At 53.9% G+C, this 23,624-nt stretch overlaps 1 protein-coding gene across 1 annotated transcript in view; it reads left to right on the top strand.

Moving 5' to 3' along the window:
* The window catches only part of RPS6KA1 (ribosomal protein S6 kinase A1), a 30,749-nt gene that overhangs the window by 3,015 nt on the left and 4,110 nt on the right, over positions 1-23,624 (top strand). Inside the window, exons 2-15 of the mRNA XM_084222762.1 lie at positions 2,977-3,021; positions 13,459-13,512; positions 17,382-17,498; positions 18,336-18,417; positions 18,684-18,764; positions 19,569-19,648; positions 20,256-20,362; positions 20,922-20,959; positions 21,064-21,206; positions 21,737-21,807; positions 22,028-22,116; positions 22,239-22,303; positions 22,635-22,737; positions 23,189-23,316. Coding sequence (XP_084078888.1) covers positions 2,977-3,021; positions 13,459-13,512; positions 17,382-17,498; positions 18,336-18,417; positions 18,684-18,764; positions 19,569-19,648; positions 20,256-20,362; positions 20,922-20,959; positions 21,064-21,206; positions 21,737-21,807; positions 22,028-22,116; positions 22,239-22,303; positions 22,635-22,737; positions 23,189-23,316 — 1,203 coding nt within the window. The remainder of the gene's footprint in view (positions 1-2,976; positions 3,022-13,458; positions 13,513-17,381; positions 17,499-18,335; positions 18,418-18,683; positions 18,765-19,568; positions 19,649-20,255; positions 20,363-20,921; positions 20,960-21,063; positions 21,207-21,736; positions 21,808-22,027; positions 22,117-22,238; positions 22,304-22,634; positions 22,738-23,188; positions 23,317-23,624) is intronic.

Consider the following 23,624-nt stretch of genomic DNA (forward strand, 5'->3'; position numbering starts at 1 on the left):
CTTGTAGAATTATTGAATTATTTCCTTTCTCTGAACTGCAGTAGGCAAGATCCATAAATTCCACTTAATGGTAATAATTTAAACGTGCCTTGTTCTTGTGCCAGACTAGCAGGAGCTCTGGGGTGAAGGGTTTCTTCCTCTGCTCCTTCCTTGAGTGTTTCATGGCTCATCAGAGTTGGGTGAAAGAGCATCTCTGGGTACCTGGTGCTTGTGAGGTGTTTTGGGGCCCCTCAAAAGTGGCTGCTCCAAGCCCAAGGATGCAGGAACAGCAGCAGGCTGCTTTTTCAGGCAGAGCTGTCCATAACCTGGGATGCCTTGAGCTGGTGGTGTGACCACAGAGCAGGACTGGGCCCCGTCCCCACGGCCCTGCCAGGATGTGCCTCGTCCTGGTTTCACATTAGAGCACACTGGCCTGCTCTGGAAATTGCTGCCTGTGCTGCGGATTATGTGGAATTAAAAGGATTTAAAGCGCAAGATGTCCTAAGATAAATATCTCCCAAGTTCAGCCAGGCTGGCAGTTGCGTAACTGAGCACACTTGTTTTCCAGGATACTTTCCTGTGTGCTATTAAGGAAACTCACCCGGGGTGTGCTCAGGAGGGGTTTGTGTCAGCTCTGGGGCAGCTGGAGGGTCCAGAGGTGCCCTGGCTGCCGGGCTGCTGCTCCACGTGCCCATCAGATTAGAGCTCTAATCCCCTTTTCCGCTCACCCCCAGCAGGGCAGCTGCAAGGACAGCCTGAGGGCTCCCGGTGAGGCTCCTGTGGCTGCCTCATCAGCAGCCCAAGCCCTGCTCTGACACAGCCTGCGTGCGCTTCTCACTGCCCCGGGCACCCCGGGGAGGAGCTGTGCCTCCCTCCTGCCGCAGACGTTGCCTGGTTGCTGCAGGAGGGAGAGCTTGGGAGTTCTCTCGGAGCAGATATTTGGGAGGCTCCTTTGAAGCCCCAGAGTGCTGCGGGAGGGCAGCTGCACCTGCTCCCCCCTGTGTGTGGCATGCAGGGGCAGGGCAGGAATAAAGCATTTTAAAGAGGCAAATGTCAACCCAAGAAAGCCACAAACTATTTCAGCCCTGCTGATGGCGTGCTGAGTGGCCGTATTTTATCTGGGGAGGTGATGAGTCTGGAGCTGTTTCCATCTGGAACATATACAAATGGCCCTCCAATTCCATATGAGGGAATAAGGACTGCTTTTGCTCTGGGGTGGAAGGAGAGCACTTGGCTCTAAACACTGCAATTCTCTGCTCACGCATCTGACTTCTGTCAGCTTGAGAAAGGACCATTTCATCAGGAGCTTCAGGGAACTGCTCTCTTTCTTTCCCTATCCCTTCCATCCCAGGTAGGATGGGTTTCTGTCAGCAGCAGAAAGACAAGTTTTCCTTTTCAGGGAGCTGATAAAACTCAGCCCTTGAAATTCTGGTGGCTCTGGAGGTATCACCTGGTGTCTCCCAGCTCACCCTTGAAGCTGAGGGGTTGGACACCCCCTGCATCCACTCACCCCTCTCCTGACACATGCCTTGTGGATCTGCTCTCCAGACCAAGAGCCAGGCACTGTTTCCCTCTGTCCAGCACAGAAGTTCTGCTTTTTGGGCTGTTTGAGAGAAAACCAGCCCTCCCTGAGCTGTGGTTTGGATTAGCAGCCAGTTATCAGCTGTGGATGGGTGACAGCTGAGCCAGTAAACATCAGCCTCTCTCCAAGTCTGGTTATCTCAGTGCAGTGGCTCCCCCTGCCTTGTGGGGGCGGTTCATAAACACAAATTCTTACTTCACTGCTCAGCTATTCTCCGTGCTAATGGCACCGAGGGCTCCGTGTAAACAGCAGGGCAGCATTCCTCTGGAGAACTGCACGGGGCTGCTGGGGCCTGCTTTCAGTCCTTGGCTGAAACTACTTTGGACCTTAACGTTAAGCTGGGACTGAGTTGTGGAGCTCTGGTCGGGTCCATACAGATGTAAATAAATATTGTAGTACAGTGAAGACCTGAGGAAGAAGTCAGGTTCATCATCTCAATGGATCCTTGCTGCTCCAGGGAAAGAGTTGGCTTCGTTTCTGTCAGTTCCTGGAAGGCTCTAGAACCCAGTCATTCCACTGAGGGTCTGAGGCTCGAATCCACTGGCAGTGCACCTCTTCACTTGGCCCATAACTTCTGAAAAGGAAGGAATAAACTGTCCTTGTTCTTTGAGGAGGAGAGGAATGCCATGATTTTTGGAGCCTGAGACTGCAGTGCAAACAGATGTCAAAGCAAAGTCTTCTTGCCCTTGTTTTTCTCCACAGTCTGCAGAAAACCTCCTGTACGTGCTTATCCTGCTCTGGGTATCTGTGTCTCAATGAAATCCCACCCACTTTTGCTCGCCCGGCTTCCCCCGGCGGTGCCGGTGCCGTCTGCACCTGATCCCCGCTCGGTTCAGCCCGGGGTGACCTGGGCCGGTGCCACTCCGGGTGGCTCCGGTCACCTGCTGTGACTTTGTGCGGGGCTGGACCTGGAGCCAGGCGGGTGGGGCAGGTTTCCTGCAGCTCTCAGCTGCGGCTGGGTAATAAATGACCGATAAACGCTCCATCCGTGCGAGCTGGTGTCGCGGCACAAGGGCGGTAACTCCGGCTGTGCTGCTGCCAGCATCCCAGAGCAGCGGTGCAGGAGGGGTGGGATGGAGCAGCTCTGCAGCACGGGGTGGGAATGGGCACCGAGCCCCCCCGGATCCTCGCTGGTGCTGCTTGCCCCACGAGCAACCCTGGGTGGATAAGGAGCCCCAATGCCATCTGGGGGAAGTATGGAGAGACTCTCTGGGCAAGACACTTTCTTTTAAACAAGTTAAAAGACAGGAGTCTGGTGTATGGGGAAAGGTTCAACCGCCTTGTACCATGTCCAAATGCCACCCTGCCCTGTTTGTCCCGTGTGAGGGGCTCCCAAAGCCACCGGCTTTTGGGAGGGACATGAGGAACAATCCCGTGCCTAGCATGTGCTAACAGCAGGTTCTCTTGCTTTGCAGAACGGGCAGCCAGCTCCAGAAGAAGGTGGGAATCCTCCATCCCAGGTAAAAAATGCCCCAGGTTACCTCTGCAGGTCCCTCTGAGCATGGGAGGTGTGAGCTGACTCGGGAGCAGGATGGGGTTGGTTATTTTTAAACCCTGTAAAGCTGCTGCTCTGTAAACCTGCAGGAGTGCACGTGGGAGTGCAAGGGACTGGAGACGGGGAAGAGGGAAGATAAACCCCTGTCTTCCTGTCCCTTTGGTCATCCAAACATGCCTGGAAGGTTTTCCAGAGGGCCACCTCGGTCCAGCACTCGGGAGCTGGAGTGGGGCTGCAGCCGAGGGCGAGGAGTGAGAAGCCCTGGGGTGTTTCGGTGCTGTGTTTATGCCTTTCTCTGTGGTGTGATCTTGCCAGCTGGGATGAGAAGTACAAGAGTATTTGATGGTTTTGGCGCAGCTGCCCTTGCTGAGTGTCTGGTATCTGTTTATTCTCTTGCCCCGGTGGGGCTGGGAGAAGCTCCACCTCTGCCAAGCTGCCCTCTGCATCCCTGCTAGCACCAGCTGGGAATGACAGAAAGACCTGGGCTGCTGTCTCCCGTGTTTTGGGCAGGGAGCTGAACCTGCTCCTCCTTCTTGAGACACCTAAAGCTCACCCTGCTCCACACATGAGCAGCGTGGTGTGGAAGGACCTGATCTGTGTGCTGAGAGCCCTCCCCAGGTACAGGACCAGCACGATGCTGTCCCCTGATTGTGCCCATTCCTGTGTCCTGCACTCACTGCAGAGCAGAAGAGCCATGTCAGTACCATGAAATCATAATCCCTTCAGGATTTCCTTTTCTGCCCCAGCCGTGCTCTGACCGTGGAGAATGACACAACACTTTGGATTTGCCCTGGGCAGCCTTCCCGAGCGGGCTGTCAGGAGCTCTGTGCCCTCAGCGAGGGCCTTGTGGCAGCTTCTCTCTCTGAATCATCGGCCCTGCCAAAGGCTCTGGGGGCTTGCTGGGTTGTTTTTCCAGCTGGTTACGTTGTATTTTTAGTAAAAGACATTTAAACCTAAACCCCAGTTGTCTACATTTCAGCCAGTTTTTTTCCCTGGGATGTCTGTGGATTTCTAGCATGCCAGTGCATCTCCCCTACCTGTTCTGCCTCTCTGTCCCACTCTGGAGCTAGCCTGGCACTTCTTCAGTGGCTGGCAAAGAAATCTTTGGGTCAGATGAATTCAGGTCAATGGAACTTGCACTTCTTTCCCCTGAGAGCAGTGGGTTTTCAACTCTTCACTGTGCCTGCATCTCTGGCATGGGGAAAAAGGAATCTTGTGTCTTCTGGTTGGATTCCAGCTGGGTTTCTAAGGTTTGAGACTGCCTCTTTCATCTTCAAACACTTGGCTAAACTGCCCTTCCCTAAATGCTGCTGATGGATGTTCCTTTAAAAATCGTTTAGGATTTTTTTTCTCTTTGAAGGACATCACTGAGAGAAACCCTGGCTGATTCCATCTGTAGGTGCTCTTCCACAGAAAGATCATGAGATATAAGCCAAAAAGCACTTGAGGTTCCCTTTGCTGCTCTGTAGGTCATGGACATGCAGTCCAAGCCGGAGCAGAGCAGAGGGCAAGTTCTCCAATGTCCCAGAGCAGGGAAGCCTCAAGAGCCCTGTGCTGCTGTAGGTGTCCTGCTTTCCACTTTCCTGAGGCCCCGTGGCCAAAGTGCCTGTGAGCAGTGTCTGACAATCCCATTTTGGGTAACTTTTGAGCACCCAAAGCTCTGCTGCGTGCTCCTGAAATAACCTCGGTGGCGTTTTCCAAGTTTGTACAAGGTATGTTTGCTACCAGCACAAATGAAATCCCTCCTGTAAACACATACCTTCAGCTTGAGAGCAAGCTCTGCCCTGAGATGCTGCAGATGGGGGAACAGGCAGCACCCAGAATATCTGTGTGTGTCATTTCTTTCTGGGGGTAGACATCAGCAGCAGCTCCTGGCTCTGGCTTTACCAAGTGGCCACCACCATCCGAGGTGACTATTCTCACGCTGAAGGTTGCTCAGGCTCCCTCCCACACCCCACTGTGCTGTGTGTGGAGAGCTGCAAGGGGAAGAGGCACCTTTTTTCCAGGTTTGTGCTATCCTTTTGCAGCTCATTCCGTGATCTCTGCTAAAAATAACCTGAAGCGGCGACAGCGGCGGTCACTCCACGCCCACGCGGCAGCCCTGTCCCTCCCTCCCTGCCCTGCCAGCAGGACGCTGCCAAAGTACAGCCCTCGTGTGCCTGGGCCATCACCAAAGACTCTCTGAAAGGGAGGAAATCCAAGAGTTCCTCAAAAGAGTCGGGAAGCCCACAGTTGGTGCTGTGAGATTGCTGGCGTGTGAACCTCCGTGGCCATCTCACTGAAACTCGAGGTGATCCCTGCAGAGGTACCAAGGGCATGGTTTGGGCCAGGCTGGCCCTTTCTGGTACTTTCTTGCTGCTTTTGTAGCTCCAGCTCAGCTTCCTAGCAAGGACAGCTGGTGCATTTCACAAGCTCTTGTGTTTTCTGCCTTTCAAGAACAGTTGTGGTACACAAGTCCCTGCAGGCCTCATTCCTCAGTGTTTACCTGGGGAATGTCTGCAAGATCCTTGTGCTGGATGGGGCTGGGGAAGAGTCAGCGCTCACAGTGGATAGGATGAGATTGTGTTTTGAATTTGCACTGAAAACAGGGTTAATCATGGCCACATCCCTAACACCAGGCGGCTGATCCAATGCAGGATGGGTACAAGGATAGATTTTTTCCTCATCCTCTTTGGTGGTAGTAATTAAAAGCCTCTCTAGGTACAGAACCTCATTCTCTCCTGTGTTCTCCAATTTTTAATTGCCAGGTTTTGTGAAATTGGTCCTTGTTCAGCTGGGGAACAGCAACTGAATTCAGTGGGAAAATGGAACCTCTCATAACTGGGGTTTTTCAGCCTGCTCTGCAGCCAGCTTGGCTGAGGGGTGAGCCTGTGCTCCCTGAAGGTGCCGAGCATGAGGAATTGTACATGGAAGTACAACACCCAATTAGTGCAATCACTTCATCATGAAAAGCAGAGGAGTAGAACTGCAGTGCCGAGTGTGCCCACACTCTCTCTGGGGAACGGGCTGAGGGTGCTGATCAGCTTGTTCTGGGGTGATAATCACAGAGCACAGGGAGAGCTGGGGAAGGGAGAACTGAGCTCTCCCAGCTCGGCCCATAAAAGGGACCTTTGAGACTGGAGCGAGGGCTGTGCTCTGCCACAGGCACCGGGCAGGAGGTGCTCCAGGCTGAGCCTGGCTGGGGCAGTGCAGCACAGGCAGAGATGAGGCTTTTCCCCAGATCTGTGCAGCTCCTGTTGGTTTATCCTGACAGGGAAAGCTTGCAGACAGGTCGTACCCTGCATGAAGGAATCCTGGGCAGGGACACCTTCCACTATGCCAGCTTGCTCTAAGCCCTGTCCAGCCTAGCCTGTGAGGGTGCAGGTGAGGGAGGGCTCTCGGGCCAGCACTGCCCTCGAGCTCCAGGCTGAGAGCAGGACAGGACCCACATCCAGCGGTGTGATCCTGGTCAGTGCTGGACACCACTAATCTCAGCCTCTTCACATGAAGGGTTTCAAAACAAACACGTGAGGGCTCTGCTCTGTGCGTGTTTGCACAGCTGCTGCTGGTTCCTCTAGGACCTGGAAAGCCGTGGAGCTGTGGGAACAGGCAGGTACCTCAGCAAATCCCTTCTCAGCCCCTCTCCTGGGGCTCCCAGCCAGCAGTGTTCTGGCCAGACTGGCCCTGTGGCTGGGCAGGACGTGGGAGCAGAACATCTCCAGTGTGCTGTGGTGCTGCCTGGAAATCTCCCTGACGCTGCAGGGACTGGGCAGCAGCTGTGGCCACTCTTAACATTTGGCTTTTCCAGTCTGTCACTGGTAAAGCTCTGAGTTCAAACTGGCTGCTCTGCCTTGTCAGCTGAAGGAATTGAGTGGGTTTGTTGCTCCAGCAGTGCCTGACAGCTGCCTGGCCTGTTCCTGGCAGAGCCTTTGCTCTGTGTCCTTGGCAGGGCTGGGCTATGGTGAACAGCAGCTTCTGAGCTCTTAGAAAACACAAATAAATGCCTGTTTGAGGAGCAGAATCTCTGATGAGCTGCAGACTCTAACGAATAATTGAAGAGGGGTCAGCTTACAGGACTTGCACACGAGGAATGTAGCAGAGTCTGCTCCAGCAGCCCTCCCACATGGTCCTCGACCCATCCAAACCACTCCAGTTTCTTCTCTGCCATTTCCATCCCCCTGGTGAGTTCATAGAAGCTGCCTCATGTTCTGTCTCCAGATAGCTTCTTGTACTGAAGGAAAATAAATCCCCGAAAATCTGTTACAGTGTGTTGTACTTGGAGGGGACAGTGGTGAGGGCTGGCACTGGAAAGGACCCTGAAGAACTCATTCATATTTGATTTTTGAAGGAGCCAGAGCTTGGGTTTGGGTCACTGGGTCATCCACCCCAGCAACTGGGAGCTTGGAGTGCCCTTGGCTGGGTTTGTGAGCTCCCTGGCTGGCCAAGATGCTGACTGGGATTCTCCCTGCACACACAGGCAGATCTGCCTGAAGCTCCTGCAGCTTCACCAGTCCCAGCTTTATTTGGAAGTGAAGCCTAGCTTGGACACGAGCAGTAAATTCCTTCCCTAGCTCCAGGTGAAGCTGCAAAAGCTGTTTTCCCTCTGGTTGCACTGTGCTGCCTGCCAGGGCTGCCACGGGGTGGGAACCATCCAGGGAGGGGAGTCCCAGCTATCTAAGAATTCCTACCTTGCCTGGAGCCCTTTTCCTTCTCCCTTAGGAAATCCCCTCTGTGTGTGCCTGGGGCAGCCTCCCAGCAGTGGGAGCAGAGGCATGGCAGCAGCTCCTGCTGATCTCATTGCAGCTCTGAGGCAGGAAGGGTTTCCCAACTGCAGCTTGCCAGTCCTGGAGAGCACAGCTGGGAAACGCCACCCCTTTGGATACAGAAAAGGAGGAAAGGAGGGGGTTTAACCCGCTTTGTGCTTGAGGGCCTGGGGTGGGCAGAGCTGCTCTGGGAATGCTGAGCAGGCTGAGGACACTCTGTGCCCCTGAGATGTGGCTGAACTGATCCCCTCACTCTCAGAGAGGTGGATTTTAATGGACAGTCCAGGCTGGCCTGGATATGGATTGGGAATGTGCTGGGACTGCTGTCAGAGGGGGAGGTGATGGCTCTGCACCAGCACTGGGGTCAGTGGTCATCTTTGGGGTCTTGGAGGGGACCCCTGGGGTCTCCACAGGGACAGAGTGAGGAGAAAAGAGCATATTAAAGCAGCATCTGAGCGGAACAGGACAAAACATGGTATTCCCAGTGTGGGGGTGGCTGCAATCCCTGTGGTGTGATGTTTGGGAAGGGGATGGATGTGATCTCCATATTTGGGAAGGGGATGGATGTGATCTCCATGTTTGGGATGGATGTGATGTCCAAGTTATGGCCCTGTCCCTGGCACACGGAGCAGCTGAGCCATGGAGGGGGTGGCTGCTGGCTGCATCCATGGTTTTATAGACCTTAAATGATTAACTGGAGCTTTGCTCCAGCAGACACTCATCCTGTGCACTCTCACTGGGGTGTTGGTAACGCACAGCCGGGGGTGCGTTTTGGACAGGGTTTGTTTTGCTTTTAACCCTGCTGCAGTTCACAGCCACCCCCAAAACGTGACAATCCCTTTCTCTCACCATGTCCTGCACGTGTGACCTTCCCAGAGGGCGGGAGAGGGTTGGGTTCTCCCTGCCTGCGCAGACCAACCGCGGCAGGTACCAGGCAAAGGCTTTTCCAGGTCCTGAGACGCTTTTTGTGTGCCTTGCGAGGGGAGGGCAGCCTGTGTGCTGTGGGAGGAGTGTGGAATTCCAGCGTTCCTGCAATACAGAATAGTTTCCACATCCCACGATTACTCCAAGGGCAGCAAACAAGTCTTGGTTCTTGTTGTGAAACCAATGCTGTATTTTATAATTCAGCTAGAAAGAGTTTTCGTCTTTTCTACTGAAAGTAGCAGAACAGCCCTGTGCCCTGATGGAAGGTGGTGCTCTGGTTCCTCAGAGTGGGATTCTGCATTTGGAACAGCCTGGGACGGGGTCTTCTGTTTTTACCACCATCAAAGCTTGAGCCGGTTGGAATTTGCTGAGCAGAGCTTCCCTCCCTGCTGGGAGGTGTGCTGCAGGAAGGGGAGGCTGCATCCTCTGCTCTTTTGCACCGGAGGCTGATTTGCTCTGTAGAAGCTGCAGAACTGAGTAATTCCTTATCTCCTGGCTGTTAAAGGTGTTCTCCTCTCCAGTGTCACGTTTCACTGGGTGCAAAGTCCTGCTGCTCCCCGTGCACCTCTCACAGCTCTGGAACTGCAGCAGCGCCGGAGCCGCTGGGGAGTCTCCGTGGAGTTTGGGAACATCTTTTGCCTGAGCTTGTATCTTTAGCCCAAACAGCTCATCGTCAGCTGATCCTGGCCAGTTGCAGCTTGTGGTGCGTGGAAAGGGTGGGGAAATTGTACTAATTTATTTATTTTTTGAAGAAACTTTCAGTATGTGCTGCCAACATAGCCCTGGATAGAGCCAGGAGCAGGAGGAGCCTGGGGAGTGCGAGGGGGTGCCTGTGCTGGAGCCTCTCTGCTCTCTCCATCCCAAAACCAACCTGAGCCCTCTGACATAAAAAAGATATTTTGGCTTCCCTGTGAAACGAGTTGGTTAAAAACTGAGCAGATCAAAAAGGATGTTGTAAAGCACAAGGACAGGGGCTCAGCTGCGTGAGCCACCATCTGCCTCCTCCCTTCCTCAGCCTCAGGCTTTGCTTGAGAAAACCCTTCATCCCTTAACAATTTCCAAGATCCCTCTGTTTCAGGGGTGCTGAATCTTCCCAGGGGGGTGTTTATAATGTGTATGCTTATGAAATGGGCTTTGGGCTCCCCCCATCCCGTGTCAAATGAGAACACATTTTGGACACTGTAGATGCTCCGAGTGCCACCTGCTGGAATGTGCTTGAGGGGTGCCAGTGTGACACTGCCTGTCCCGTGGCAGTGTTCCCTTTTCAGGGATTTGCCTGTAACCCCTATTGTGGGGAGCTAGGATCACTGGAGGAGCAGCAGAATCCTTCCCAGGAGTCACCAAGTTAATTTTGCACATTTGGTTGCCTCTGTAAGTGGCAGAGGATGGCAGAGCATTTCCAGGAGTCAGACTTTTGTTTAGGCCATGTGTGGAGAGGCTCCTGATGTTTTCCACGCCAGGATGGAGCTGGTCATTCCCTTCTTCAGTTGCCTTGGCTGTGTAAGGGTTTGAGCACGAGGGCTTTGATGATTTGAGAATTTGAGGATTTCTGGACACCACGATACCCCCACTGGGCAGAGGCCTGACTGTCCTCTGGGTTTCTCCTCCCTCTCCCATTTTTGGTTGGTTTTGTTTTTCAGGAGACCAGTAACAGTCCTTGGGGGTTGTGTGGGGTGAAACGTGCAGCCCTGCTCCCTCTCAGTAATCCCCTCCTGCAAACCTCCTGCCAGGAATCCGCCCCTGTCCTTATCCCCTCCTTGGAAAGTTCCAGTCCCAAGGTGCCAGTGCTCCTGGGCTGTGTTTGTAGCAGTGACTTTGTGCAGGACTTCCACCTTCAAAGCCACCCCGCGGTGTCCCTTCCTCCTCAATCTCCAGTGTCCCCAGGCTTTTGTCTGTCAGCAAATGCCCTTGTTCACTGTGAGTTAAAGGCTAAGGAAGCCTCTCTCTCCCTGCAGATCCTCTAGGATTGCTCCAAGAATCTCCCTCTTCTTTTAAGAGAGTCCGAGGCCCCAAGGCACAGGTACCCACAGCTGAACCCTTCCCTTCCCAGCCTGGGCCGTGTCTCTGCTCAGTATCCTGCAGGATTTCTCAGGCTGGGGGCTGCCAGGAGCACTGAAGAGGATCCACCGCAGAAGCGCAGTCAAAAGTACCAGGTTCTGGCCAATTCTTTTGTTGTAAATGAGGCCAAGGGCCAGCCCTGCCCAAAAAAGGCCTTTGCAGAAGGGCAGGCAGTGAGTGGGGAGGTTTCTTTACTTTATTTGTTCCCCTTTTTGAGAACCACCACTTGAAAAAAGTTCCAGACAGAGCAGCCTTTACTCTCCACAAACTCCAGCCTCGCTTCCTCTGCAGAGCTGCAGCCCCTCGTGCTTCCCACTGATCCCAGGCTCCCTCCTAAGCAGGAGCTGCTGCTCCACAGGGAAGTTGTTGGTCCGTGCAAGGAAAATGGGGAGCCACACGTGCACTCCCAGTTCCTTCAGGAGACCAGCTGCTTTCAGCCATGGGTTTTACCAGCCTCCTTGTAAAACACTTCTTCCCTATATCTGATCTAAATCTCCCCTCCTTTAGCATAAAACCATCACTCCTTGTCCTATCACAACAGGCCCTGCCAAAAATTCTGTCCCCAGCTTTCCTTTGGGCCCTGGCAGGGGCTCTGAGCTCTCTCTGGAGCCTTCTCTTCTCCACGTGAGCACCCCCAGCTCTCCCAGCCTGGCTGCAGAGCAGAGGGGCTCCAGTCCCTGGAACATCTTCATGGCCTTCTCCAGCAGGTCCACCTTGCTCCTGTGCTGATCCAGAAGCTGCTGCTGCCTCCTGGCCCTTTCCCTGGAGAGCTGCAATTCCACTGATCCTACTGGGAGAGCATCCCTGCTGGATCAGCATTTGTGCTGCTCAGAGCAGGGGCAGAGAAATTTTGAGGAAGAAAACTACTGAGGCTCTCAGTTGCTCGTGGCTGCCTTGTGCAGTGCCTGAAATCGTTCTTTCTGAGCCTGTTTTCGTGTGTGTGACAGGGGGACTGCACTGATCCTCCTGAAAAGCCCGCTGAGATTTGCTGATGGCTCTTTCCATGCCTAAGCACCCGTAAAGCCGCCCAGTGTTCTCGTTTGGCTGCTGCATTGTGCAGCCATGGCCACACAAAGCCATTTCCCCATACGAAACCGCCGTTTCCTTTCAGTAAAACTCCCAAAATACATCCCAGTGACACAACCCCGGCACCGGGGCTCTCGCGCTGCTCCGGGCGCTGCTCGGGCTGCGCGCTCAGGAACCAGCTGGGGAAGGATGGGAGGATAACAGCCCAAGGCTTTGGAGATGCTGAGGCTCCTCTTCCGCAGCAAGCCAAGGATCCAGGAGGCAAGTGTCTGATAAAATATCTGCTCTGCCTGCCGTGCTGGGCCCTGTCTCTTCTGCAGGACACAAGGAATCAGGGAATTCCTGATCCTACAGAGCCAGACCTTATCCAGGTTTAATTAAGCACTCTTTTGGAAAAGGCATTTTGGAGGGTATGACTGCTTTCTAAGAAGTCTTTCCTAGGTGCTGCCAGATTTTGGGAGTGTTTTGGGACCAGAGCATGTGTTGAAGCAACAAAAATTAAAACAGCTTCTGGTTAGTTGTTGATGAATAGGAAGTGAAATGCCAAGAGCAGAATCTGTTTCGAGCTTTTGCAGGGTGGGTTTTTTTTCTTGCATTTAGATGTGACGGTCTCAACCGGCAAAGTGACAAAACGCGAGCAAAAACAAACCTGTCTCTTGGCTTCTGGCTTGTAAAATCCTCCCTCAAAAAAAGGGAGAAAGTAGAAAACAGGACTTGTATTTGGAACTTGGGAAAACCCCCTGTTGGTCTGTGCCCAGCCCCTGCTCTGGGGTGACTCAGCCGTCTGTGCCCTGCGAAGGCGGCACAGGGAGGTTCAGAACTTGTCTCCTCCTCTGACTGGAGCGACTCCCTGGGCTTTTATTTTCCAGGAGAAGCCAATCTCATTTCCCAGCAGTGCAGGAATCTGTGGAAAATGCCTCTGGAGGCTGTGGGTGGCAGCAGGTGCTGGGAGCCCCAAGGAGCAGGGAGGGCTGGACCTGCAGAGATCCGTGCTTGTAGGAATCCAGCCCTCCCACCCCATCGCAGGCAGGGGCTGGGGCCTGGTCTGAAGGAGCCAGAATGGAGCTGCTTTCCTGGTGGGTGGGAGGGATCCCTGGGGCGGGATCTGCTGAGGGTCTTGTGATGACTTCTGGCTTAGGAAGAGGTTCAGATGTGGCTTTGGCAGATCTGTCACCCTGCTGCTCCTGGAGCAGTGGGACAACCACCCTCTCCAGCTGCTCCCCCTGCAAGCGCACAGCAGTGCAGAGGGGGAAGGGGAAGAGGTGACTGCAGGGGCCCCTCCGATCTAATTTGGTCCTTCTGGAGCTGAAACTCAGTTAATTCCTAGCTCTAATCTCACTGTTCTCACACAGCTCCTCCCTTCCTCAAGGCTTGCTTTTCCTTCTCTTCTCCCTCTCAGTAGCTCCTGACCCACCTCCAGGTCACCCTGTGTTTATCAAATCAAATCAAAATAAATTTATTTACTGGCACCAACTGCTCTCGTGGAGCCACCACACGGCTCAGAATCACATCCCGAGGAGCGATGGCTCCCCCGGTGAGACACCCCCAGTGGCTGTGTACAGCTCACCTGGCCTTGCTGAACAAGTTCTTTGGGAAAACTCTAGCAGAGAATCACAGCCCTTCTGTGCTGACATTTGTTTATTGTCCCACAGGCAAAGTCTGACATCACTTGGATAGAGAAAGACCTCGTGGACTCGGCAGACAAGGTAGGCGAGCTGCAGTGGGCACCTCACGGAGACTCATCCGTTTAATTTGCATTGCGCCCCACATGTGAGGCGTGTGCAGAGCTCGCAGGGACTTCTCTGAAAACCAAACCCTTTCCTGCCTGCCGCCCCTGCCAGCCCCTCTCAGCTCTGTGGCACTGCTGCTGCAGAGAGCAGCTATCGCTCACTTGCTCACATGACATCCTGGACTTGATTTCATCGTCCTCCTCCTCCTTCCTCCCCACACCAACCCCCTTTCCGTGCTGCCATTTGTGTCTCCTGTGGCTTTCTGATCTTGTCAGTGAGCCAGGACGGGCACTTTTGGTTGCGTGGATGTACAGCGGAGATTTTCTTGCCTTTCTGAGGCTCCTCTCCCACGCTGGTAACACAACGTGAAAAATTGTCTGGGTCATAACGAGATTTATCAGCTCCTGCCAGGCTCAGGCACAGGAGTTTGCTGCTCCCCCACACTGAGAACCTGGAGGTGCTGAGGAATGGGTGCTTCTCTTGGGCAGCACAGGGTGGACAGGGTTTCTCCCTCCCTGGGCTGTGTCAGAACGCAGGAGGTGTCCGTGTGAACCAGGCTCCTGCTGTGCTCAGCAGCTGCAGGTGCTTTTCCATGCTCTGGCACATGCCCCAGCCCTTGGAGCTCAGCAGGCACCGTGGTGGGGCTGGGCCCAGCTGCCTCTCTGCTGTTCAGTCATTTGTTTCTTTCATTATCAGTTCTCAAAAAGCACGTGGTGGGGGCAGAGGGGGCAAGACAGTCATAATTTGTCTCTCTGGTTCCATCCTCTGCACTGTCAGGAGAAATTCAGAAATCAGTGCTGACACAGGGCTATTTCCTTTTGTGTGGGTGTCTTTTGACTCATTTCAAGGGGCTTCTTTCTTACCAGCACCCTCTGGGGTCTTGCTGCAGGAAACATCTGTCTGTCCTGATGGAAAGGTCAAAGGTGAACAGGTTTGGAGGGGGAAGGAGGCAAAACAAGCCCTCTAAATACCTCTGCTCTGTCCTGCCCATAATCTGAGCCATGGTGGGTTCAGAAACAAGAAATGCCCTTAAAAACACCTTATGGACCTTCAGGGTGGCTCCCAGATAAATAACTCCAGATTCCACAGCAAGGAGTCTTGTGCAGCATAAGGCAAGTGAAGGACTGAATGCCAATCCAAACATTCCTGGAGGAATCCCATCGTGGGTGCCCCCTCATCCCTGTGCCAGTGGGAGAGCAGAGATGTGCAGCTCTCCAAGGTGTCATCACACTTCTAGATGGTTCTTGTGAGTTTTTCTCTTCTGTTTTAGAGAGGAAAGTGGGTTGTCACGATTTCCCCTATTGTGGAAATACCCAAAGCTCCCAGACTGACATGAACTTCAGGCAGCATTAGATGGAAATCACTTTAAGGAGATTCTGTGGGGTTTCTATCAGTCTTGTCTGAGCCAGGGAACCCAAACGCCAACGAGATGCTGTGAGATCATTTTTTTTTAAAAGCAAACCTGAAAAAAAAAACCAAACCAAAAAAACCCCAACCACAAGTGTTGTGCTGGGGAGGGGGAGCGTGAACCTCCCTCCGTGTGACTGAGTCTGGTCCCCACTGCACATCCGCCGCCGGTGCAGCCACCTGCAGCTCCTGCAGCTCCTGCCCCTGCAGCTCCTGCAGCTCCTGCCCCTGCAGCTCCTGCAGCTCCTGCTCCTGCGGCTCCTGCAGCTCCTGCTCCTGCAGCTCCTCCTGCGCCTGCTGCGGCGCAGCCCCGAGCCCCAGCCCCGCTCCGGGGCCGCAGCTCCCTGCGCCGGACGATGTTGATCGGGATGGGAGGATGGAGAGGGACCCCAAATTTCCCCGTGTGTGGGCATTCCTGATGCTCTGGCTGCACAGGAAGCAGCGAGCCAAGCCCTGCAGCCTGCCGCTGCCTGCCCCCAGCCAGCTCGCCAGCCCGGTCAGTACCACTGCCACCTCCTGCTGCCACCTCCTGCTACCACTCCTGCTGCCACCTCCTGCTGCCACCTCCTGCTGCCACCTCCTGCTGCCATCTCCCTCTGCTTCCCTTCCTGCCACTGGCTGATGTTTCCCATGGATGTTCAGGGCACTCTGGTTTGCTTTTCTTTCTCTGCCTTCTGGGATAGTTTGTTGTGGTGACCCCGGAAGAAGCTGGCCTTGGTGGCACACAGGTGGTTTTGTGCTGGAGACTTGTGTGTGCTGCCAGCCAGGCTGTAGGAGCTCATCACAAGAGTTCTGAGTGTTGAATTCCAAGCTGGTGGATGAGTCCATGAAGGAAAATCCTCCCTTGGGTCAGCAAGATACCAAATGGCTTCTCAAAGTGTTTCTGTGATAGGAGTATCACAGGATGGTCTGGGCTGGAGAGGACTTTAAAGCCCCTCCAGTGCCACCCCTGCCACAGCAGGGACACCTCCCACTAACCCAGGTTGTTCCAGACTGGCCTTGGACACTGCCAGGGATCCAGGGGCAGCTACAGCTTCTCTGGGCACCTTTGCCAGGGACCCTCACAGGGAAGAATTTCTTCCTAATGTGTCTCTCCCTGCTGTGGGCTCTCTCCCTGGAGAGCTGAGCTGGCAGGAGGAGCTGAACTTGGCCGGCTCCTGTTCCAGCTCTGGAGGTGGGAAGCTGTTCCTCACAGCAGCTGTCTGTAGGGACTAAGCCTCCAGATGGACCCAGAAGTGCAAAGTGGCTGATTTAAGCTGGGAGATCATCAGGAACACGAAAATGTGTTGTTTAAGGGATTATGGGATCTTTCTTGCCTGTGATCACCGAGCCCAGGGAAAGGCAGGATAATGCCAGGGAGCTCCTGTGCCCTGCCCTGAGTGCCTGAGCTGCACAGGAGAGAGCAGAGCTCCCACCATGGAAACAAAGCCACTTCCTAAACTGGGAAAAACCCTGCCTGAGAGTGGGGAGGGAGCTCGGCACAGGTGGGGAACCACATCCATGGGCATGGAGGGTGGGAGTGGGTTGGGCAGGACAGGCAGGGCTGGCACCTGCCTCTGGCTGGCTTTAAAAGCTGCTTTGATGAGGTGGTTCCAGACTAAGTGTCTGAATAGGTCTAGAAAACAAAGTGTAAGTTTTTTCCCCCAACTCTGCAAGGGAAAAAAATAAATTGTAGTTCCAGCTTTCTGCAGCCTCTGCTGGCCACAGCCTCCCCACGGCTGGGGACAGCAGAATCTAATGCACTTTTGAACATAATTGCTGTCCTTTGGGTCCAAAAGTTTTGCTGGGAATAGGAGGTGTTTCAGCACCACCTTAGGGTCTATGGCTGTGCTGGCCTAGATCCCTTGGTGAGTTTATTATATTTATGTTGATTAAATCTATTTTTTCTTCCTTATTTTTTTAAAGTAAAATAATGTGTTTTAAACAAAACATGTGCCAGAGACCTTGGCTTCCCCTCAATCTTCTTGAAGGCTGGAGTCTGTTAAAGCATCATCTGTATGTGCTGAGGATGCACTAAGACTTATGTTGCAGAGTTGCTCAGATTGCTGAGCAGATGGGCTCCAACATGTCTGATTTTTGCCAGCCCTGGCCCTGTTTTGACAACAGTGCCGTATTTTTTGTGTTGTGGGATTTTTAGTGGCATAAACACTCCTGTTTTTGCTACCAGTGCCTCAAAAAGGAAGGTGCTTCTCAAGCACTCTTATGAAATGCAGTTCAAAGCAGCTTCTGTGGTTGGGAGGGAGGGCTCTGTATTTACCTGTTCCTCCCTACCCTGACTTATCGATTGCAGATGCTGATACCTGTGACAAGCACCAACCTTTATGGTTGTCTCCCATGTGGCTCCTGTGAGTCTGGAGCTGCAGTCCTTGTTCCATAATCCCAGAAGGCTGCTTTTCCTGGCTCAGGCGTCCCTGCCAACCGTGTGCCCTCTGTTTCAGGGGGAAGGTGTCCTGCAGGAAATCAACATCACACACCATGTGAAGGAGGGCTCTGAGAAGGCTGATCCCTCACAGTTTGAGCTCCTGAAGGTGCTGGGACAGGGCTCTTTTGGCAAGGTGAGATCACTTCTTCCTATGTGCCATGCCAGGCAAATTATCCTGGTGACGAAAGGAACCATCCCCAACAAAACCGCTTTCCTGACTCCCAGGAATGTCCCTGGGCATGTTCCTCCCTTCTCAGAACTGCTGCTGTGTGCCCCAGGCTGGGTTTGGCCCCTGTTTACGGTCCAGTTTCCCTTCTGCGAAGGAGGAAGGAAGTAGCCTGTAGCTCTTATCTATTTCTATAATCCAGGTCTCTTACAGACCATCTGCTGACACATTAAATCAGCGTGGTGTCAGTCAGTTACCAGCTGACAGTGGGGGCTTGGACAGGACTGTGTGCTGCTGCCTGGGCAAATGCAGCAGAGGTTTTGTAGAATCAGAGAAAAGCTGGAAAAGACTTCTGGAATCATCCAGTCTCACCAGTAGCACTGCCAAGCCCACCACTTGCAGGTGGTGTCCTTCTGATGCTGCCTAAAACCAGGTAGAATGAGACATCAGGGAAGGGGAGGAGATAAAAATCCAGAGGATGCAGGACCTGAATAACAAGGAGTTGATGTGACTGACAAACCAGGAGGCTTTAGTGGTAAAGTGAAGCATCAGTGCCTCCCGTCACAGCTCCCAGGCATCAGCCCCACAAGAGCTGCAGGAGTCAGGACGTTTGGAAGGTTGGAAAGAAGGAATGTGCAACATGAAACTGGGGGGTGAGAGGAGTCCACACACAGCACTTCCCTGGAAACCCCATGGGAAAGCTTGAGCTTCTTAGGGACACTCTGGGGTTTGCCACTTTGGAAAGCACCCAGCTCCTACTGCCAGTGTTTAGTACTTGGTGAGTGTGGTGTTCTTCTGCCTCAGGTTTTCTTGGTGAGAAAAATAACTCCCCCAGACACCAACCACCTCTATGCCATGAAAGTGCTCAAGAAGGCGACGCTGAAAGGTAGGAAGGAGACTCCTCCTGCAGTGCTCTGACCCTCTGTGACTTAAAGAGCACTGGGGAAATGTCACTGCTGGCCCTGGGGAGGGGCTGGGTGAAAGAGAATCTTTATCCTAGCAAAACATCCTCCATTTCTTTCATCTGTTAAGAGCATCATGATGGAGGTGGGTAAACACCTGGCTCAAGCAGCTTGGTGCTTAAGGCTGGGATGGGGCTGGGCACTGGCCAGGGCCTTTTTCTGTGTCTGAGCTGTTCCTCTCCTCCCACAGTGCGGGACCGACTGAGGACAAAGATAGAAAGGGACATCCTGGCTGATGTCAACCATCCCTTTGTGGTGAAACTCCACTATGGTGAGTGGAGCTCACTGGGGTGCTGGGAGAGGGCCTGCAGATCCAGCAGACTCTGGCTGCCTGTAAACACAATCCCCTGAACGTAAATCTTTTCCTGGAAGGATCTGTGGTCCCACTGACCGCTCCAGCTAAGGCTGCTTTTACTGCCTAGGATTAGGGTTACAGGTAGGGTTAGGGTTTTGAAAACACAAAGCCCAGAGCTCCAGGCACACTGCAGCTGAAAAAGGCATCCCAAGAGGAACACCAAACTGCCACAACATGGCTTCCTCCACTGCTTTTTCTTTGGAACCAGCCTCAGCCCTAGGCTGCATTTACTGTCTAGGGTTAGGGTTAGGGTTACTGGGTAACTGAGCATTGACTGGGAGAGGAGGTTTAAACATCAAATCCCTGGGATTAAAACATTAAACCATGAGGAACTGAGAAAGCAGAGGTAACTAGCCGAGCTGGAGTTTGGCAGGGTTAATGCTCTGACTCTGGGGAAGGCAAGGACAGCTTTGTTCCTGTAAGGTGACCAGAGCACCTCTCTTGGGAAAATAGTCCTTTCAGGAGGGTATCACTGGTGGAAAGGGAACCAGACCCCCATAAAATGAGGATTTCTGCAGTGCCAGATTGCTGTGGGGAGCTCCCATTTCAGCAGCAGGGTCAGGCCATCTCCTTTACCCCATCAGCCCTACCTGCATTTGACCCAGGAACCATGCAGGGCATGTGCCCAGCTGGAGTCACTGGGATTTAAGTGATTAATGTAACACCAGGGAGCCTTCCCTCAGTGCAGAGCTCTGATTCCTGCTCTGGCTTGTGTTTCAGCATTCCAGACAGAAGGGAAGCTGTACCTCATCTTGGATTTCCTCAGAGGAGGTGACCTTTTCACTCGGCTTTCCAAAGAGGTGGGTATGCTCTGGCATCTCGGTGGGCTGCTGTGGCTCAGCTCATCTCTGCTTATGGCCTGGAGAAGTAACTGACCCTTGCAGTCCTTGAGAGGGTGAAAACAGCTTCCAGCCTGCTGCTAGTCCAGAGCTGGCACCAGGAGAGGGTGTTGTGGGAGCCCTGTGCTCCAGCAGAAGAGCAGCAGCACAGGTGGCAGATCCACCCCTGCAACAGCTTCAGATGAGCATCTCCTAAAGAACAAGAATGAAAAGAAGGTCATTTTGGATTAGAGTTAAGGAAGAAATTGTTCCCTGTGTGGGTGGGGAGGGCCTGGCACAGGGAGTCCAGAGCAGTTGTGGCAGCCCCTGGATCCCTGGCAGTGCCCAAGGCCAGGTTGGACACTGGGGCTTAGAGCAGCCTGGGACACTGGGAGGTGCCCCTGCCATGGCAGGGTGGCACTGGATCCATTAAGGTCCATTCTGATCCAAGCCATAAACGGTGGGTGAAGTCTGGAAAACTTAGAAAGGGCAGGAGGGAGCAACATGGGTGTGGAAGGTCTTGCCTGGGTGCAGGGGAGCTGCTGGCATTGCAACTCAGCACCTCTCTGCTTCCTCCCCCTGCTTGCAGGTCATGTTCACTGAGGAGGATGTGAAGTTCTACCTGGCAGAGCTGGCACTGGGACTCGACCACTTGCACAGCCTGGGGATCATCTACAGGGACCTCAAGCCAGAGAAGTACGTGTGGCCAGCTGAGGCAGGATCCCGGCCCTGGATCCAGCCCAGCCTGGAGTCAGGGAACTGCTCCCACCTTCCAGAGGGGCTGGAGGGCACCCTGGGGCTGGACACATGGGAGGTGGTGGTGCCAATCCAAGGCTGCTGCTCCTCGGATCAGTGGTTCCAGCCAGGAGCTGTGTGTGCCACAGGCTGAGCAGAGATCCATGGCAGTCTCCAGGCTCCAGCTTTAGGCAGCTGGGAGCCTTCAGAGAGAGAAGGGACCAGGCTGGGCTCTGCAGAGCCCACTCCAGCTTGGTTATCCTTGCCTGGGGTATGTGGAGGTCACAGGGAGGTGACCTCTGGGGCCTTTGGTCTGCTGTGAAGCTGAGGGTGTGGAGAGGAGGGAGCTGCTCCTGGTCCTGCTCCTGTCTTCGTGGTGGAGCTTAAAGCACTGAGAGAAGGGACAGGTAACTTGGGATTCTGGGAGCCAAAGGATGATCTCAGACCATCCCTTGCTGTGCTTGTTCTCACCAGCCCTCACCACAGACAGTAACAACTTGCTTTTCCATTCCTGCTGTAGCATCCTCTTGGATGAAGAGGGGCACATCAAACTCACAGGTAAGGGGCTCCACCGAGCCTTGGGCTCCAGCAAGGTTGGTTCCTGAAATACAGAGCTGCTTGAAATGTTTGGAGCAGTGTGCTGACAGCTTTCTCTTGTGCAGATTTCGGTTTGAGTAAGGAGGCCATAGACCACGAGAAGAAAGCCTACTCCTTCTGCGGGACCGTGGAGTACATGGCTCCGGAGGTGGTCAATCGCCAGGGCCACTCGCACAGTGCTGACTGGTGGTCCTACGGGGTCCTCATGGTGGGTACCTGCCCAGGGCTGGGAATGCCAGCTGCCCCTGCCCTGGAACACCAGACACGGCTCTGTGTGTCCTGCTGACCGGGGGGGCTCCCCACACCCCCAAACCGCCCTAAGGGGCTGTCCAGGCCTCCAGCCTGGAGCGCTGGTCCCTCGAGGCTGCTGTGCCAGGGGGTGCTGGGCTGGGAGGGGGCTGGGGGGTGTGTGGGATGCATGGGGCTCTCTGTGGGATGTGTGTGGGGTGCGTGGGGGTGTCCGTGTCCACCCCAGCGCCGGGCCCTCGCTGTCAGTGCAGATCTGGTGCCACCATCTGGCAGCTGCTGGATCCCAGGGCTGCAGCAGGAGCAGGCGCTGGCCTGGACACGTTCCCAGGCAAACCCTGCGAGCCAAGCTGCTGCTGGGAACTCGCCGTGCCTGTGAGCTCCTCTGTCAGAGCCAGGCTTGGGACCCCTCACAAGCAGAAAGGGGCAGTGGGACCTGTGCAACCCTGAGCCTTGCTCAGATATGATCCCCCTTTTCTCTTTCCCTCCCAGTTTGAAATGCTTACGGGGGCACTGCCCTTCCAGGGGAAGGACCGTAAGGAGACAATGACCCTCATCCTCAAGTAAGAGTTTCTCCCTCCTGCCTGCACAGTAGGGGTGTTGCAACTGGGGGCTCTTGAAATTCTGTGGCGTTATTTGGCAAGTGGTGCCATATCAGCCATCCGTTTAAAGGGTGCAGTGTAAATGCCAGAGAGATGATTGTGCATTTTGGGGGTGGAGGTGCTGCAGATGCCTTGTGGGTTTTCTTCAAACCTGCAGCTGATTGCGTAACTTCCTCCCCAGAGCGAAACTGGGCATGCCACAGTTCCTGAGCACTGAGGCTCAGAGTCTCCTGCGAGCCCTTTTCAAAAGGAATCCAGCCAACAGATTAGGTAAGACCATTTTTTTTTTGGTTTCTAAGGTTCTCTGTGACACCTGACTGTGCTGCCTCCCTGGCTGTCCCCTTGGCTTTGTTGGGGGTTCAGTACAACATGACCTGTGGTGGCTCTTGCAGGGTCTGGGCCAGATGGGGCAGAGGAGATCAAGCGCCACCCTTTCTACTCCACCATCGACTGGAACGTGAGTATCAGAAAGAGCAAATTTCAGCACCAGTAACACAGTTCTGGCAGCAGGAATAGCACAGTCCTGATGCTTGGCCAGCTACGAGAGAGCCACCAGCCCCTGTCCCCATCCATTCCAATAACGCTTTCCAAAACCAAAATTCTCTGTCTTATACGTGGGCTGCCTGTCACCTCCCTGAGCTGTAGCAAAATGCTAAGACACAGAGTTTCACAAAATCTCTTCCTGGCCCTCGTTCCTCACCATACTTTGCACCCTTTGGGAGAAGGTGCCTGTGGGAGCACTTCCAACTGTTTTTGCAGCTGTTTTTTGGGTTTTATGTGTTTTGCAGAAGCTGTACCGCAGGGAAATCAAACCCCCTTTCAAGCCTGCAGTGGGCCAGCCAGATGACACCTTTTATTTTGACACAGAGTTCACGTCACGGACACCAAAAGGTTTGTATGACTTGAGGCAAAGCCCAGCTTCCCTGTGAGATGTCACTCTGTGACTTCACACCAGGGAGTATCCAGCACTAGCAGGATAAGGTTTCTGCACAGGGAAGGTTTAGGTCGGATATCAGGGAAATTTCTTCTCCCAAAAGGGTTGACAGTCCCTGGCACAGGCTGCCCAGGGCAGCGGTGGAGTCACCATCCCTGCAGGGGTTTAAAAGTCATGTGAATGTGGCACTTGGGGACATTGGCAGTGCTGGGGGAATTGTTGGACTTGATGATCTTAGAGGGATTTTCCAAGCTGGACAATTCCATGATTCTCTGTGGGATGTTAGGGGTAAACTCAGTGCTGCTGGTGTGGATCCTATCTGAAATAAATTACAGTAACTCCTGGGAGCAAGGGGGAGGCTTCTGCTCCTCAGGCCCTTCTCGAGCTGTCTCTCAACTCTTGCTGCAGATTCCCCGGGTGTGCCTCCGAGTGCAGGGGCCCATCAGCTCTTCCGAGGCTTCAGTTTCGTGGCAACCGGGTTAATGGAGGATGGCAAAGTCCATCCTCCCCAGCCTGCCCTGCATTCAGTTGTGCAGGTAAGGAGTGGGGACAGAGGAACAGCTCTTTGGAGGTGCAGGGATGCTCCAGGTCTGCAGGACCTCTGCACCATCTGGAGCCTGAGGCAGTTCTCTTTGGAATTCTTGCCTCCTGTTCTTTCATCACCACTGTCACATTGCGCACAGGCTGTCAGGGCAGTGAGGCTGTGGCTTTCCTGTCCCCAGGAGATCTGTGCTGGCAGGGGGTTTGTAATTCCCATGGGTTGGGCAACCAAAGGCAAAGGCACCGTGCTTGGTGCAGGCAGCATTGGCCCACTGACCTATATCTGCCTTGTTCTCTCCTCCCG

This window comes from Fringilla coelebs, assembly GCF_963513975.1.
Source record: "Fringilla coelebs genome assembly, chromosome: 28".
Taxonomy (NCBI): Eukaryota; Metazoa; Chordata; class Aves; order Passeriformes; family Fringillidae; genus Fringilla; species Fringilla coelebs.